Genomic DNA, 16,079 nt, shown 5'->3' with positions numbered 1-16,079 from the left:
GGCTGTCTTAAATTCAGAGAGCGCTTGAAGCTTCTGACTGAAGGAGGGGATGGGGGATGTTTTGCCCCACCGGCTGCCCCCCTGGGCCTTGACCTGCTCTCCCCAGTGTGGTTCAGGCCACACTGGTCCCTTTCTGTCCCTCCAATGGCCAGGTGAGTTGCCACCTCAGAGCCTTTCAGCTTGCAGTCCCCTCCCCTAGAATGCTCTTCCCCCAGACCTCTCCGTGGCCCTGTCCTTCTCACCGTTCGCCTTTGACCGTTCTCAGAGAGCCCTTCCCAGATGAAGTAGCCCCATGGCACCTTCCGTTGCCTCAACCGGTTCTATTTCCATACAGCACTTAGCACTGCCTGAGATTATCTTATGTCTTTACCTGTTGATTTTCTGTCTTCCCCACGCCAGGCTTCCCCACGCCGGGGGAGGAGGAGAATTTTCTCTTTTTTTCACATACAGCTGTGTGCTGAGCACCTAGCACCTAGCACCCACTCAGTACATATCGCTGCCTCCCCTCTCCCAGTGCCCACTATCCTGCTCTCTTGTTCTGTATAAAATGTGCTCCCTTCCAACAGATACAATTTCCTTAGTCACTCTCTGTATTGCCTGACTCCCTCACTGGAATGTCAGCTCCAGAAGTTCGCAAGCTTGTCTTGTTCACCGCTGCCTCTCGGACGCTTAGAATGGTGCGCGGCACATAGTGGGTGCTGGACAAATATTTGTTGAGAGAATGACAGAGTGAATGAGGATCATAAGCCCCGCCCTGCAGGGCGGGCAGGCTGTCCCTCCAGAGGAAAAGGCCAGCGAAGGAGTAGGCACCCCCAGCAGGTGAGGCCACTTCCCTCTGCTCAGGACCGGCCGCCCGCCTCCAGGGCAGCAGCGCAGAGCTGGAGGGCACCGCGGGGCAGATGGGGGTGGGGGCTGGCCGCAGGTGGGCGGGGCTGGCTCTGGCCCCGCCCCGGAGGCCCCGCCCCCCGGAGGCCCCGCCCCGCCCGTCAGCTGGCCTGGGCGCCGGCCCCGCTCCGCTCCGACCTTGCCGCGGCGCAGCCCCGGCGGAGGGCGGGGAGGAGGGAGCGGCGGGAGGAGCGGAGCGAGCGCGGCGCCGGGCGCGGTCTCCAGGGAGCGTCTCCAGTGAAGACCCGAGCCCGCTGCGCCCCCTCCCCACGGCTCACCTGGGGCCAGGTAAGGTGACAGGTAAGAGCGCTGCGCCCGGGACCCCCGCCTCAGGTCCTTCCCACGCAAGGGTACCAAGCCGGGCACAGGCGGGGGCGTCTGTGTCCCCCTGTCCCGAGGGTGGAGTAGGCATCTCGTTGAAGGTGGGAGCCTTCCAGGCCCTCGCCCCTGTACATCGGCGCCCGCAGCGGCAGGTCCCAGCCCCCCATCCCTGCAGCATCCTTTCCACACCCGCAGGGCGAATGTTGCATTTATTTTAACTCCTCAGGCGCCGCTGCCTCTTGGAAAATGGTGGGGGTGCCTTTTAGGGAGGATCCTGGGACGGCGGTCCTTTCCCCAGGATCAGACTGGCGCGTCTTCCCACGGCGGGGCCTGCCCTCAGATCCTGAGCGCCTAGCTGTGGCAGAAGACTGGGGGCCTGCCGAGCCTGGCAAACCCCTTCCCCTCAGTCTGCCCAGCTGGCCCATGGGCTGGTGCTGTTCACACATCCACCCTGGCAGTTAGGCCTGTAGGTTCCCAGGGTCCCCTCCCTTATTTCTGGGACTCTGTTAAAACAGGGTGCTCCTTCCCCAGGCCTGACATTAACTAAAACAGCTTTAAGCTGGTCTGACAGGATTCCCGGCCGTCTGCACACTGTCCTACCCCCCACAGATAGGCTGGCCTCCATTCCCCTCCTTGCGATGGGGCAGGTGCCAGGTGACAAGAGGAGGGTGTGAGAAGGCCGCCGAGCTCTCCAGTTTGCCTGCCCAGAGTCACAGTTACCTGAGACAACTTTCCCGAGTGCCAGAGTGCGGGCCAGACCCAGTGTGGGATGTGGTGGGCTCAGCAAGGTGGGAGTCAGGATCCAACAGCGTGGACCCAGCCCAGTCCTGGCCCTGTCTCCGGAGACCCCATGGTGACACCATCCCACAGAACCAGCCTAAGTCAGCCAGGGTTTGCTGAGCAATGAATGGGCCTTTCCCTGCTGGGTGATGACCACTGTGGGATGAAAAGTCCATCAAGTCAGGGGTTGAATTGAAACCGAGCTGCTTGGGCTGCCCAGGTTCCTCAGGACCCTTTTCTCGCCGTCCCCAGATGGCCTGGGCAAGGGCACCCCAGACAGTGTAGTGTTGGGTTTCAGTCCTGCCTTCCCGTATCCTCTGCATGTGCTTAACTTCCCCAAGCCTCCGTTTCTCCATCTGTGAGAAGGAATGAGAGCTGCGAGGACCTCCCAGGGTGGCCGTGAGGACCCACAGAGATGGGAGGCGCCAGGTCCTTAGCACCTTGTCCAGGACTTAGTAACACTTTGTAAACGGTGGCTGTTGTGGTTGTAGTGATGATTGTTATTTATCATCTCCTGGCTGTTCCAGCCTTTCCTTTTGTGCAGCTGACAGCTGGAGATGCCCCAACCATCATTTTTTCTACTGGGAAGAAAAGCCTTTGACAGGATCCCTCGTAGGGATGGGGCCACTTGCTAATCCTGTGCCATTCCTTAGCATTTGGGGTCAAGGAGAGTTGCCTCTGCCCTCCTGGGCCGTATCAGGCCCCAGGCAGTGTCTGCTCTGGCCTCTGGCCACAACCTTGTCCCTGTCCCTCAAGCCACACACGTCACCCATGTGCCCACAATTTGCCCTCCAGCTCCACCTGGCCAAGCCCGGCTGCATCCTCCAGGTGAGTCAGAGGGAGGGCAGGGACATTCCTCTAAGCAGCCCTGTGGTCCCCATTCTCTCCTCCTCACAGTCTTGGCTGGTGGTCTTGTCTTCTTCATCCTCCTACTCAGTAACTTTAAAAATAACAGAGGAGCCTGTCCCCACCAAGGGCTGTAACCCGACCCGAGTTGCATTCTGCTCCATCAGACCTGGAGTAGGAGGACTCAGCACTGGGGAGCTGGGGGACCCTGGTGCTATTGCTGCTCAGCCCCCAGCTCACTAGGTGACCCTAGACAAGCCTTGCCCCCTCCCTTTCTGGAACTCAGTTCCCCCTTCTGTAAAACATGGTTCAGACAGACTGTCATGCTGGTATGCGAAATTTTGTTTATTCCAGTAAAGATAAACATCTGGGGCCCCAGGAGGGGGGGTGCGGGGAGTGGCTGTCAAATGGGGTTGACATTACCCGAGCGGAGCAGAGGGGAGTCAGGAAGGAGCTCCCTCAGTGACTGGAGGGTGGGTGGGGGACGGGAGAGGCAGCCAAGCCCCTGGGCTGGTCTCTGGCAGATCTGCCTTCTGTCCCATTTCTGAACGCCAGCTCCTTTCTGGGGACTGAGGAACTCCTCGTGCTCACCAAGAGGTGAGCAGCAGCCAAGGTGGCTGGCAGGGCCTGGGCAGCCAGCAGTCACTTGGCCAGGAGGCCTGGTGTGGCACCAGGCCAAGAGCATCCCTCTCTGGGCTCCGACTCGCGCTCACCCACTCGCTGGCTCCTCGAGGCTTCTGCATTGCAGCAGACAGGAGCCCTGCGCTGGCAGCCCTGCCGAGGCTGGGAATGCAGCAAGGGCTTGGGCAAGGGGTGTCTGTCCTCCCATCCCGGCCCCGCTCCCTCCCCTGCCCTTGATCCCACTCACGGGAGGGGCAGCTGCTGACAAGGCAGCCGTCTTCTCTGGGACAGACTTGAGTCTGCCTGGAAGTGCTGGGGTGAGGGCAAAGCCCAGGCTTGGGGACCGTCATACCTCTCAGTCCTCTCTGCATATCAGACCCCTTCTGAGTGTCATTAGGGGGCTTGGCTACCCCTGGAGAGGCTGGTTTTGAAGGATTAGGACTTTGGAGTTAAGAGCATAGACTTTGGAACCCGACAGCCTGGGTTCACATCCCAGCTCTGCCACTTCGTAGCTGTGTGACCTGGGGCAGGCCACTTAACCTCTCTGTGCCTCAACTTTCTCAACTGTAAAATGGGTATAATAATAGAACCTACCTCATAGGACTCTTGAGTATGAATGCATGTAAATCACCTAGAACAGTGTCAGGCACACCTTAACATCAATAAGTGTCAGCTGGTTTTACTGTTGTTGCTGTCAGTGTCACTGTGATCATGGTCATCTGCTCTGCTTCTTGGCTTCTGGGGGCTTAAGCATCATGCATCGCTTACAAAGAGCTGAGTTCTCAGAAATGCGTCACTAGGCGATGTTGTCGTTATGCAAACATCATCGCGTGTGCTTACACACACCTAGATGGCACAGCCTACCACACATCTAGGCTCTATGGCACTGGTCTTCTGGGACCACCGTGGTACATGCTCTGTCCTTGACCACAGCGTCCTTGTATGGCACATGACTGTAGACTCTCTTTTCCTTAGCTGAACGCTCCCTGTTGGCTCTTGTTGTATTGACAGGCGTCTTAGCTTAGCAGTTGGAGCCTAGATTCTGGAGCCAGACAGCTCTGAGTTCAAATCTCAGCTCTGCTGCTCACGAGCTTCAGGATTTGGGGCAAGTTATTAACTTCTCTGAGCCTCAGTTTCTCCATCTGCTAAATGGGGATGAAGATAGTGCAAATCTCACAAAGTTGTTGTGAGGATTAAATAAGTGAACACATATAAAGCTCACGGGCATGTAACGGGCGGGCTCAGAGGAAGGGCTGTGCTGTGTAACTTGTAGCTTGTAGTTCTTGGGCACCTGGCGTGTGTACATACAGGCATGCGGTTCAGAGGGTGAGAGGCAGGTGCTGGGATCCCTCACATACTGGCTCGAGTCCTGGCTTGGGCCTTTGTTAGCGGGGTGATATGGCATGTGCTTTTCCCCCTCTGTGCCTCAGTTTCCCCGAATGTAGATAGGAATGTGGAACCAGCCTCATGGGGTTGTGTGGGGTTTCTGTCACTCCAGAACATGAGGTCCATCACCTTGGTTTGGGCACCAGAGCTGTGCGGGAGAGGGTGTCTCGGGCTGGCCCCCCTTCCTGCACTACTCAGAGTCACCCCTCCTGTTGTTCCATGCCTCCACCCTCCGCTTGGGGACTCCAGAGCTTTGCCCATTTTCCAGGTGGGACAAAAAAGACCCCAAGAGAGAAAGGGACAGAATGAAGTCAAGAGGTAGCACTTGGAGGCATGCCCTAGCTCGGTCCCACTTCTGCCCTGGACAAGCCCCACTCCCAAACTCAGGCCACCAGGCCCACATCCCACGGTGGCCCTGCAGCTCCTGGGGTCTCCCAGGCCCCGGCTGAGTCCCGAGGAGCCCCATGTGGGGGACGCTTTGGACAAAGCAGACATTAGGCTCCAGAAAACCAAAAGGTCCTAGGGCTGGGGGTGAGGGCCAACCTGGGCTACAGGAAAAGATTCTGGAAACTTCCAGGCAGATGTGAAAGTCCCTGAATCACTCTAGAGCCTGCAGTCCCCTCTTTATCTAAGAGTACAAAGGTTTACTTGGGGAGAGAGAAGTGAACAAACATTTATTAAGCACCCACTGTATATGGGGGTAACAATCAGCAGTAATTATTATGTACGAGGCACTGTGCCAGAACTGATGTTCACGCGCTAAACCTCACGCTGACGTTTTACAAGTGAGGAAACAGGTTCAGAGAAATTAGTAGTAATTGTAGCAGCAGTAGCAGTAAAAACAGCGACCATTTATTGCACACTTTGCTTATCTCAGCTTCACCGACAAAGTCCTCCAGACCCCTGCCCCCTGCCAACCTCTTGGGGCCTCCTTGCCTCCCTCAAGCACGTCGGCACACTCCTACCTCAGGTCTCTGGCACTGTCTCTTCCACTCGTCCAAAATGCTTTTCCCCCAGATATCCACATGGCAGACTCCCTCACCTCTTTCAGTCTGGCCCAAGTGTGGCCTTCACTGCAAGGTCTTCCGTGGCCCCCCTATTTAAAATTGCCCTTAGACTGACTCGTAGCTACAGAGAACAAATTAGTGGTTGTCAGAAGGGAGGGGTGTAGGGGGAAGGGTAAAACAGGTGGAGGAGATAAGAGGTGCAAACATCCAGTCATAAGTAAGTCGTGGGGCTGTCACGTACCGCATAGGGAAGATAGTCGACAATATCGTAGTAACTTTGTGTGATGGCAGATGGCAACTAGTCTTATCAGAGTGATCATTCTGTAATGTAAATAAATGTCAAATCACTATTTTGTCCACCTGAAACTAATGCAATATCCTATGTCAACTCTACTTCCGTAAAAATAAATAAATACAAATTAAAAAATAAAATTGCCCTCACCCCCCCATTGCCCCCATCCTCTACACCGCACTCTTTTTTCCCCCACCCCTTACCTCCTAACATACTATATCATTTACTTATGTTTATCATCTGTCTCTGACACGAGTGTGTCAGCTTCGCAAGAGCAGGGGTCTTTGTTCCTTTTGCTCATTGTTAAATCCCCAACACAAAGAACAGTCTGGCCCCCAGCAGGCGCTCAGTGGAGATTCCTTGGATGAATGGAGTCTTCACAGCACCCCTATGAAATCAGTACTCTTGGCGGTGCCATTTTACAGATGAGGAAACTGACGCTCACGGCTGTCAGGTGACTTGCTTGAGGTTCCACAGCCAGCAAGTAGCAAACCTGAACCCCTTGCCCTGTCGCCCCCACAGGTCTGACCTCACCCTGCAAACAATGGCCTTGCCCCTGTGAGCCAGAGCCTGCCCATTGGCGCCTGCCCACTGCCAGCCAGCAGGATGCAGCTGTGGAAGGCGGTGGTGGTGACCCTGGCCTTCATGAGCTTGGACATTGGCATGACCACAGCCATCTACGTTCTCAGCCACGTGGACCGCAGCCTGCTGGAGGACATCCGCCACTTCAACATCTTTGACTCGGTGCTGGACCTCTGGGCGGCCTGCCTGTACCGCAGCTGCCTGCTGCTGGGGGCCACCATCGGCGTGGCCAAGAACAGTGCCCTGGGGCCCCGGCGGCTGCGGGCTTCCTGGACGGTCATTGCCCTCGTGTGCCTCTTCGCGGGCATCTACACCATGGTGAAGCTGCTGCTCTTCTCCGAGGTGCGCAAGCCCGTCCGGGACCCGTGGTTCTGGGCCCTCTTCGTGTGGACTTACATCTCACTCGCTGCCTCCTTCCTGCTCTGGTGGCTGCTGTCCACAGTGCAACCAGACGCCAAGGCCCTGGAGCCAGGGACAGGTGCTGAGGCCGAGGCCGAGGGCTTCCCTGCGGAGGACCAGTCGCCACCTGAGCAGGCATCGGGGGCCACGCTGCAGAAGCTGCTGTCCTACACCAAGCCCGACGTGGCCTTCCTCATGGCAGCTTCCTTCTTCCTCATCGTGGCAGCTCTGGGTAAGTGAGGACCCACAGGACCTGGTGGGCACCCAGGAAATCAGTGTAGCAGATATAACCCCCTGTTCTTTCCTCTGAAATTTTTAACATTTTACCTACATGGTTCAAACATCAAGTTGCTATGAAAAGGTAAACATTGAGAGTTTCACTTTTAATTCTGCCCCTGGCTACCCTGATCCCCCTGCCCAGAGCCAACTACAGGAAAAGGTTCCAGAAACTTCCAAGCGGGCAGGAAACCACGTTTATTCATTTCTTGTATGTGTTTCCAGTGTTTCCTGGTAACAGCTACATGCACATATGAACACGTTACTCTCCCCACCTCATACACTTTGTTTAGGGTCCTGCTTTTTTCACTTAACTATATATTCTGGAATTTTCCCATGCGGTACCTCATTCTTTTCTTGGGCTGCATGATATTCCATAGATTGATTGTGTGTGTACTAACTGTGCAGTACTTTATTTATTTATTGGTTTTTTATTGCGGTAACATTGGCTTATAAGATTACATAAATTTTGGGTGTATATCATTATATTTCGATTTCTACGTAGATTACATCATGTTCACCACCCAAAGACTAATTCCAATCCATCACCACACACAGGTGCCTAATGACCCCTTTCACCCTCCCCCCTCCCCCCTTCCCCTCTGGTAACCACCAGTCCAATCTCTGTCTCTGTGATGGCTCTTCTCCTTATGAGTGAGATCAGACGGTATTTGACTTTCTCCCTCTGACTTATTTCACTCAGCATAATACCCTCAAGGTCCATCCATGTTGTCACAAATGGCTGGATGTCATCATTTCTTATGGCTGAGTAGTATTCCATTGTGTATATATACCACATCTTCTTAATCCATTTGTCCCTTGATGGGCACCTAGGTTGCTTCTAAGTCTTGGCTATTGTGAATAATGCTGTGAAGAACATAGGGGTGCATGTATGTTTATGCATTTGTGTTTTCAAGTTCTTTGGATAAATACCCAGCAGTGGAATAGCTGGATCATATAGTAGTTCTATTCTTAATTTTTTGGGGAGTCTCCATACTGCTTTCCACAGTGGCTGCGCCAGTTTCCACTCCCCCCAGCAGTGTACGAGGGTTCCCTTCTCGCCACATCCTCTCCAAAACTTGTTGTTTCCTGTCTTGTTAATTATAGCCATTGTGACTGGAGTGAGATGATATCTCATTATAGTTTTGATTTGCATTTCCCTAATACTTAGTGATGTTGAGCATCTTTTCATGTGCCTGTTGGCCATCTGTATATCTTCTTTGGAGAAATGTCTGTTCAGATCTTTGGCCCATTTTGTAGTTAGGTTGTAGTTTTTTTGGTTGTTGAGATGTATGAGTTCTTTATATATTTTGGATATTAACCCCTTCTCAGATATATGGTTTGCAAATATCTTCTCCCATTTGTTAGGTTGTCTTTTCGTTTTGTTGATGGTTTCTTTTGTTGTGCAGAAGCTTTTTAGTTTGATGTAGTCCCATTTGTTTATTTTTTCTACTGTTTCCCTTGCCTGGTCAGACATGGTACCTGAAAATATGCTGCTAAGACCGATGTTGAAGAGCATACTGCCTATGTTTTCTTCTAGACGTTTCATGGTTTCAGGTCTTACGTTCAAGCCTTTAATCCATTTTGTGTTAATTTTTGTGTAATGGTGTAGGATAATGGTCTACTCTCATTGTTTTGCATGTGGCTGTCCAGTTTTCCCAAAACCATTTGTTGAAGAGACTTTCCTTTCTCCATTGTTCTTGGCTCCCTTGTCGAATATTAGCTGTCCGTAGATGTGTGGGTTTATTTCTGGGCTCTCAGTTCTGTTCCATTGATCTGTGTGTCTGTTTTTGTGCCAGTACCATGCTGTTTTGATTACTATAGCTTTGTAGTATGTTTTGAAATCAGGGAGCGTGATACCTCCAGCTTTGTTCTTTTTTCTCAGGATTCCTTTGGCTATTTGGGGTCTTTTATTGTTCCATATAAATTTTAGGATTCTGTGTTCTATATCTGTGAAAAATGTTGTTGGAAGTTTGAAAGGGATTGCATTGAATCCATAGATTGCTTTAGAAAATAGGGATATCTTAGCTATGTTAATTCTTCTAATCCATGAGCGTGGAATATCTTTCCATTTCTTTGTGTCTTTTTTAATTTAGTCCAACTGACAGTTTTCAGTGTACAGATCTTTCACCTCTTTGGTTAAGTTTATTCCTAGGTATTTTATTCTTTTTGTTGCAATTGTAAATGGGATTGTATTCTTAATTTCTCTTTCTGCTGCTTCATTGTTAGTGTATAGAAATGCGGCTGATTTTTGTATGTTGATTTTGTATCCTGCAATTTTACTGTATTCATTTATTATTTCTAAAAGTTTTTTAGTGGATTCTTTAGGGTTTTCTATATATAAAATCATGTCAACTGCAAATAGCGACAGTTTCTCTTTTTCCTTTCCAATTTAGATCACTTTTATTTCTTTTTCTTGCCTGATTGCTCTGGCTACGACCTCTGATACAATGTTAGATAAGAGTGGGAAAGTGAGCATCCTCGTCTGGTTCCATAGATTATTTAGTCAGTCTTCTGTTGTTGGACTCGTGGGTTATTTTGAGTCTTTTTCTTACAATAAATACATTTCATATGCATGTGGGTATATCTGTAGGATAATTCCCGGAAGTGGGATTGCTGGGTCAAAGCATTTTTTGTAATGAAGCAGAAGAAATTAGAGACCATCAGAGTACATTGTCTGTGGAAAGATGAAGTATAGTTTTGTGAAACTTTGAGTTACATGCGCCTGTGTGTTAAGTGTGACCTGGTTTGTGATGTAAAATGTATTTGTCACTATGGGTCTGGTCCAGGCAGGTTGAAAGCACCACTCCAGCACCGAGGGTAGGATGGCAGCATTGCAGGGTGGACACTCCACGGGAGCTGGGGCAACGAGGCCTAGGTGGAAATCCCATTCTGCTCCCTCCCTGGCTGTGTGACCGTGGGCAGGTTCTCGAACCTTCCAGAGCCTCACTTCCTTGTCTGTGAGACTGGGATTGGTAGTATCCTTATGCCATGAGGTTGTGAAGCTTGAATAAAGCAGATGGGAGACAGGCATGTGCAGAGCTTAGTGCAACAGGTGAGTACTCAGGAGTGTCAGCGATCACGAGTGGTTCCATGTTTCACTCACGGGGACAGAGTCTGGGAGTGGCCACAAAGCCAGAGTGTTCTCGAAGAGGACAGGCGAAGCCCAGAACTGGCCCCAGTTCCGCAGCCCCTTTCTCTGACTGTCCACCTTCTGCCCTCTCAGTCCTGGCCCCTTAACCGCTGTGTGATTTTAGGCAAGTTGCTTAACCTTTCAAAGTCTCAGGCTCCTCAGCCGTAAAATGGACATAATAATGTGACCCATCATGTTGGGGCTCTGAAGCTCAGTGAGTTAAGACAAGGAAGACACCCGGACACTCCTGGCACATAGAGAGCTCCCGATAACTTTTGGTGGCTGTGAATATTGGGGTGATCCTTTCTGTTTAACCAGCTAGTTCTCCTACTCATGCTTCAAGGCCCAGATGTCCCCTCCTCAGGGAAGCCTCCTTGGATTCCACCGACAGCGGCCCTTTGTCTGCACCTCAGTTACAGTGTTGGTGACATGAAAAGCATACATCCACCCTCCTGCCTGCACTACCAGGCTGAGCCCCTCAGAGGTGGGGGCCGAGTCCGACTCTCCCTGCTCCCCTGATACCTGGCACAGAGGGAGGCTCACGGGATGAGTGAACGAATGAATGAGCGAACAGATGACTGTCCTGCCTGTGTGGGCAGATGGTGCCCCACGACCTCGCTTCCTGCCAGGTTCCTGCTGTCAGCCGGGGCGCGCTCAGAGAATGCAGATGTCCTGAAACACACCTGGGCAGCTTCTGCTGGGTCGAAGTTGCTGCCTCCGACTTGGGCTCAGGCCCCCGACGTCACTGATACTTCACGCAAGTTTACTGATCCCAGCCAAGCTCCAGTTTCTCATCCTGAAATGGGCACTTCCTTGGGCTCTTGTGAGAATTAAGTGAGATGAAGCACGGTGCCCAGCAGAAATCAGTTTTTCATGAAAGTTAGGTGCTGTGATTATTAATAATTGTTTTTCAATCAACAAGCATCCAGTAGGGCCCAGCTTTTACTAACATCTCATAATCTGAAAGAAAAACTGCAGATTAGGAAGAAAGGTCAGTTTTAGGTTTGAGTATCTCCTATTAAATTGAGATTCTTTTTTTTATTTTTTAAGATTTTATTTTTCCTTTTTCTCCCCAAAGCCTCCCGGTACCTAGTTGTGTATTTTTAGTTGTGGGTCCTTCTAGTTGTGGCATGTGGGATGCCACCTCAGCATGGCTTGGTGAACGGTGCCATGTCCGCGCCTAGGATTCAAACTGGCGAAACCCTGGGCTGCGAAAGCAGAGCGTGCAAACTCAACCACTCAGCCGTGGGGCCGGCCCCCTAAATTGAGATTCTTTAATATGGATTTCATGGCAACCCAACTACATAAACTTGGGCAAGTGACTTAACCTCTCTGAGCTTCAGTTTTCTCATCTGTAAAATGGGAAGAATAATAATACCATACCTATATGGGAGGGAGGCATTTGAGATTTGAAAGAGATGAGGGAGCAGATATCTAGGGTAACAGTGCTCCCAGCAGAGGGAACAGCCCATGCAAAGGTCCTGAGGCTGGAAAGTGCCTGGTTGTAAGGAATAGCAAAGAGGCCAGCAGAGCTGGAACAGGGTGAGTGGGGGTAGGGTAGAAGATGAAGTCACGTCAGTCACAGGGGCCCGATTGTGCAGGATGCCGTTGGCCACTGTAAGGACTTTGACTTTTACCCTGGCTGCGATGGGAGCCATTGGACTGTTTTGGGCTCAGGTACGACAAGATCTGATTTCAGTGTCACAAGACCCTGCTGTCAACTGAGTGGAGAACAGGCTGACGGGGACAAGGGCAGGGAGAGCCAGGAGCTGGTTACTGAGATAGTCTAGGCAAGATGGGCGGCTTGGACCCGGGTGGGCAGTGGAGGCAGTGAAAGTGATCGGGTTCTGGAAATATTTTGAAGGTGAAGCCTCAGGATCTGCTGACAGATTGGAGAGTTTCATGTGGCTCTTGTGCAGATTCAACCCCAGAGTTGGCATATGTGCGTGGCCCAGCACCTGCACCCAGAAAGGGCTCGAGAAACGTCTGCTGTGGTTAATATCGTCGGTGCCTGCTGGAATCAAAATGCTTTTGGAGCTCGCTGATGCCCTTTTCTCCCCTGTGGGTAAACTGAGGCAGAGCTTCCGCTCACGTGGAACTCCACAGTGGTGGCTGGAGACCCCATCTGGCCGAGGACTGTAGGGACTGAGGATCCCTAGGTTGCCATCTTGTGGTCCCTGTGCCAAGACCAGCAGAGGGCACCAGAACCCCACAGAAGCCCTCATTGTCCCCACTGGGCCAGTCATGTAGAGCTGGCCAAGGAGGGGCTGGCCAGATCTGCCCAGGATTCATTCACTGACCTTTATTGAGTGCCGACTGTGTGCCCAGCCCCAGGCCAAGCTGTGCCTGTGGCAAGAGCTGCAGTGAAACGGGACAGAGCCTGGGCTGACCGCGTTTCATTCCCTGTCTATCATTTCCATGAGACGAGTGGGCATCCCGGATTATCGGGAAGGAAGGGACAAGGAAGGAGCCCCCAAATTGGAAGCCGGTTTGGGTTTGAGTACTGGCCCTGCCTCTTAACTACTGTGTGACTTCAGGCAAATTACTCCACCTCTCTGAGTCTCCCATTCCACCTCTGTGAGATGGGGGTGACATCCCTTCTCAACCCCCTCTCCCCACCCCTGCCCAGGATTGTGGTGAAGATTCACTAAGACAAACGGGTAGGAAATAACCTGGCAAATTGTGTAGCGCCCACCAGGAGGGCCGCGGTGGCAATTTCCAGCACTGCTCGGAGCCAGAATATCCACATCTGAGGTTCTAGAATTTGGACTCTGAACCCTCCGTCAATGAGAAGAAGGATGTGAACTTGGCGTCATCAGCCCCTATTGCTGTGTGGCCTGGGCGAGGGTCACCTCATCCTTTCAGTGTCGCTTTCCTCCTCTGTAAAGTGGTGTGATGACAGGACCAACTCGAGTCTGCATGCAGAGAGGATGAACCTCCGCCCGGAGTCCCGTGCTCTGAGTGCTGGGGGCCTGGTGGCTGTTATATACCCCCGACCCCGGCTGGGTAGATGGAATAACCCATATGTCCTGTGTTCCTGCTCCCTGAAAAGAGAGCGTTGAGCAGCGGCCCCCACCCTGCTCCCGCCGTGGGGAGAGGCTGGAGATTGCCCAGAGAGAAACGCCCCCAGTGGAGCAAGCAGAGGGGTGGCCTGTGGGCTTCTGGGAGCAGGGGTGCGGGCTCCCCTGGCTGCAGACGCCCCCTGAGCCCACCCTGTCTCCGGCAGGAGAGACCTTCCTCCCCTACTACACGGGCCGGGCCATCGACGGCATCATCATCCAGAAGAGCATGGAGCAGTTCAGCACAGCCGTCATTGTCATGTGTCTGCTGGCCCTCGGCAGGTAGTCGGCGCTCGACCCCACTCCCTCCCCCGAGGCCCGCAGCTGGTGGGGGGAGAGCAGCTCCTCAGGGGAAAATGGGCCAGAGGGGTGCAAGAAATGTCCCTGGTGGGCCTGTCCCTTAGCTGGTCACCGTGGTAACCAACAAACAGGGCTTAGCACCCATGTCCATGTGGTTCAGCCACACCCTAGAGCCATACTCGCTTGTCCCTAAAAATGGCTGCAGTCCTTAAGGGTTCCCTTTTCACCCTCCCTGGCTGTTTTCCAAGTGGAAGACGAGGACCAGCCCTGTCTGCACTGTTCTGGAAGGGAGAGGGATCTGGCTGGCAAAGTCGGGTCCCTCACCGACCCGTAGACACAGTCCCCCTTTGCCCTCACCTTGGGAGCTCCAGCTGGGGGACAAGGGAGACCTCGGGGTGGTGCCAGCCCTGGAGAGTGGGCTCAAGGTTGAGGTCCATCCCGTCTCCGCCCCGCAAGTGGCCGATGCCTGCCAGCAGCGGGAGGGGACAGCCAGGTAGCAGCTGTTGGTTGTCAGAAGGACGTCGTGCTCTATGTAACATCTCTTATCTGCAATTAGCTCATTTGCCGCAGGTATTCGGGGCGGCATCTTTACCCTCGTATTTGCCAGACTGAACATCCGCCTTCGAAACCGTCTCTTCCGCTCGCTGGTGTCTCAGGAGATGAGCTTCTTTGACGAGAATCGCACAGGTTGGTCCCCCGGGGCCTGGGGTGACCTGGGGCTGGGCCCGGCGGGGTGGGCTTGCCTCGCATTGAGGAATTAAGTGGGCACGTTCGTGGTCTCAGCCACGCTGGCCCCTCCATCCAGTTCAGGATGGAAACCCCCAGCAGGCTGGCTGGCCCCTGGCCCTGCCCGAGCCCTGGGGAGCTGGCCTGCTGGCTGAGGTTTGGGTGTGAGCTGTGGCTGCCCTGGGACCCTGGCCAGGCCACCCGAGGTCCCTGCAGGAGCCAAGGCCTCGCCTCCCACTGCCCTCTGGAAATCGTGAGGGCCAGGACTGCCCAAGCCTGTGGCCTGAGAGGCCCAGCACCTATGGGGGTGAGTGGGGTGGGGGTACAGGGTGAGCCAGACAGACAGTGTCATCTCTGGCCAGGCTCCCAGGCTCAGACAGAGCAGCCTGGGTCTGAGGCCTGGTCGTACCACTCACTAACTTCACCTCCCTGAGCCTCTGTTTCTTCATCTCACGAAGAACAATAGATGGGAACAATCACAGCAGCCACCCCATAGGGTTGCTCTTAGCCCGGGATCCAGGGGTTGGTAAAAGAGTATCTGCCTTTTCTCCTCCTCCGGCCCAGACGGCCATTTCTCTGTGAGGCAAGAGAGGAGTTCATCCCTCTGCCAGGGCAGGCAGGAGACGTGGCTTTGATTCTGGCTCAGCCGCCGGCAAGCTGTGTGGCACTGAGCGAGCCTCTTCCCATTCTGAGCCCCGGCCGCCATCTCTGTGCTGTGGGATGTGCTGAAGCTGAGGCATGAGGCTGGTGTCAAGGGCTGGGCTCAGAGCGGCCCTCGAGGGGCATCTCTTCCTCCCTCCCCACCCCGCCCGGAAGGTGGGGGAGGTCCGCCCTGTCCCACGCTTGTCTTGGAAGCCCCCTAGCCCCCCGCCTCGAGTCCCCTGCCCTGCCCGCAGTGGCCTCGTTGCTGCAGCGGGAGCTGAGCTGCCTGTGTTCCAGGGGACCTCATTTCCCGCCTCACCTCGGACACCACCATGGTCAGCGACCTGGTCTCCCAGAACATCAACATCTTCTTGCGGAACACGGTCAAGGTCACAGGCGTGGTGGCCTTCATGTTCAGCCTCTCGTGGCAGCTCTCCTTGGTCACCTTCATGGGCTTCCCCATCATCATGATGGTGTCCGACATCTACGGCAGGTACTACAAGGTAGGCCCGCCTGGTCCCTCCCTGGGTCTAGGAGCGTGGTGGCTCCCAGGCGTCCCCTCAGAAGGGGCTTGGGGGCCGCAGGGGCTAGCAAAGGACCCATCTTGAGGCTGTGTTTGCATTCATTCACTTGTTCCTTCAGTCATTCAATCAATACTTATTGAGCACCCACTACATCCCGAGCACCAGGATCCATCAATGAAACAGACAAGGGCCCTGCCCACAGGGAGCTTATATTCTGGTGGGAAAGACAGACAATGAGTAACAACAATATTAATGATGAGAATATATAATACAGTAAAACGTGCTAAGTGCTGGGAGAAA

General features: G+C 53.5%; 1 protein-coding gene across 4 annotated transcripts in view; it reads left to right on the top strand.

The window, feature by feature from the left end:
* ABCB9 (ATP binding cassette subfamily B member 9) overlaps positions 1 to 16,079 on the top strand; it is a 35,228-nt gene that overhangs the window by 5,979 nt on the left and 13,170 nt on the right. For 2 of the 4 annotated variants that reach the window (XM_070629252.1, XM_070629251.1), the window contains exons 2-5: positions 6,661 to 7,351; positions 13,755 to 13,869; positions 14,444 to 14,574; positions 15,553 to 15,758. In XM_070629252.1, the coding sequence (XP_070485353.1) occupies positions 6,745 to 7,351; positions 13,755 to 13,869; positions 14,444 to 14,574; positions 15,553 to 15,758 (1,059 nt within the window). In that variant the 5' untranslated portion in view covers positions 6,661 to 6,744. Of the gene's footprint in view, positions 1 to 973; positions 1,186 to 6,660; positions 7,352 to 13,754; positions 13,870 to 14,443; positions 14,575 to 15,552; positions 15,759 to 16,079 lie in introns of those variants that run through there. The other 2 variants (XM_070629248.1, XM_070629249.1) reach the window with 2 other exon arrangements.

The sequence above is a fragment of the Equus przewalskii genome, chromosome 7 (genome assembly GCF_037783145.1).
Source record: "Equus przewalskii isolate Varuska chromosome 7, EquPr2, whole genome shotgun sequence".
Taxonomy (NCBI): domain Eukaryota; kingdom Metazoa; phylum Chordata; class Mammalia; order Perissodactyla; family Equidae; genus Equus; species Equus przewalskii.
This window is presented reverse-complemented; position numbering and strand designations above follow the sequence as displayed.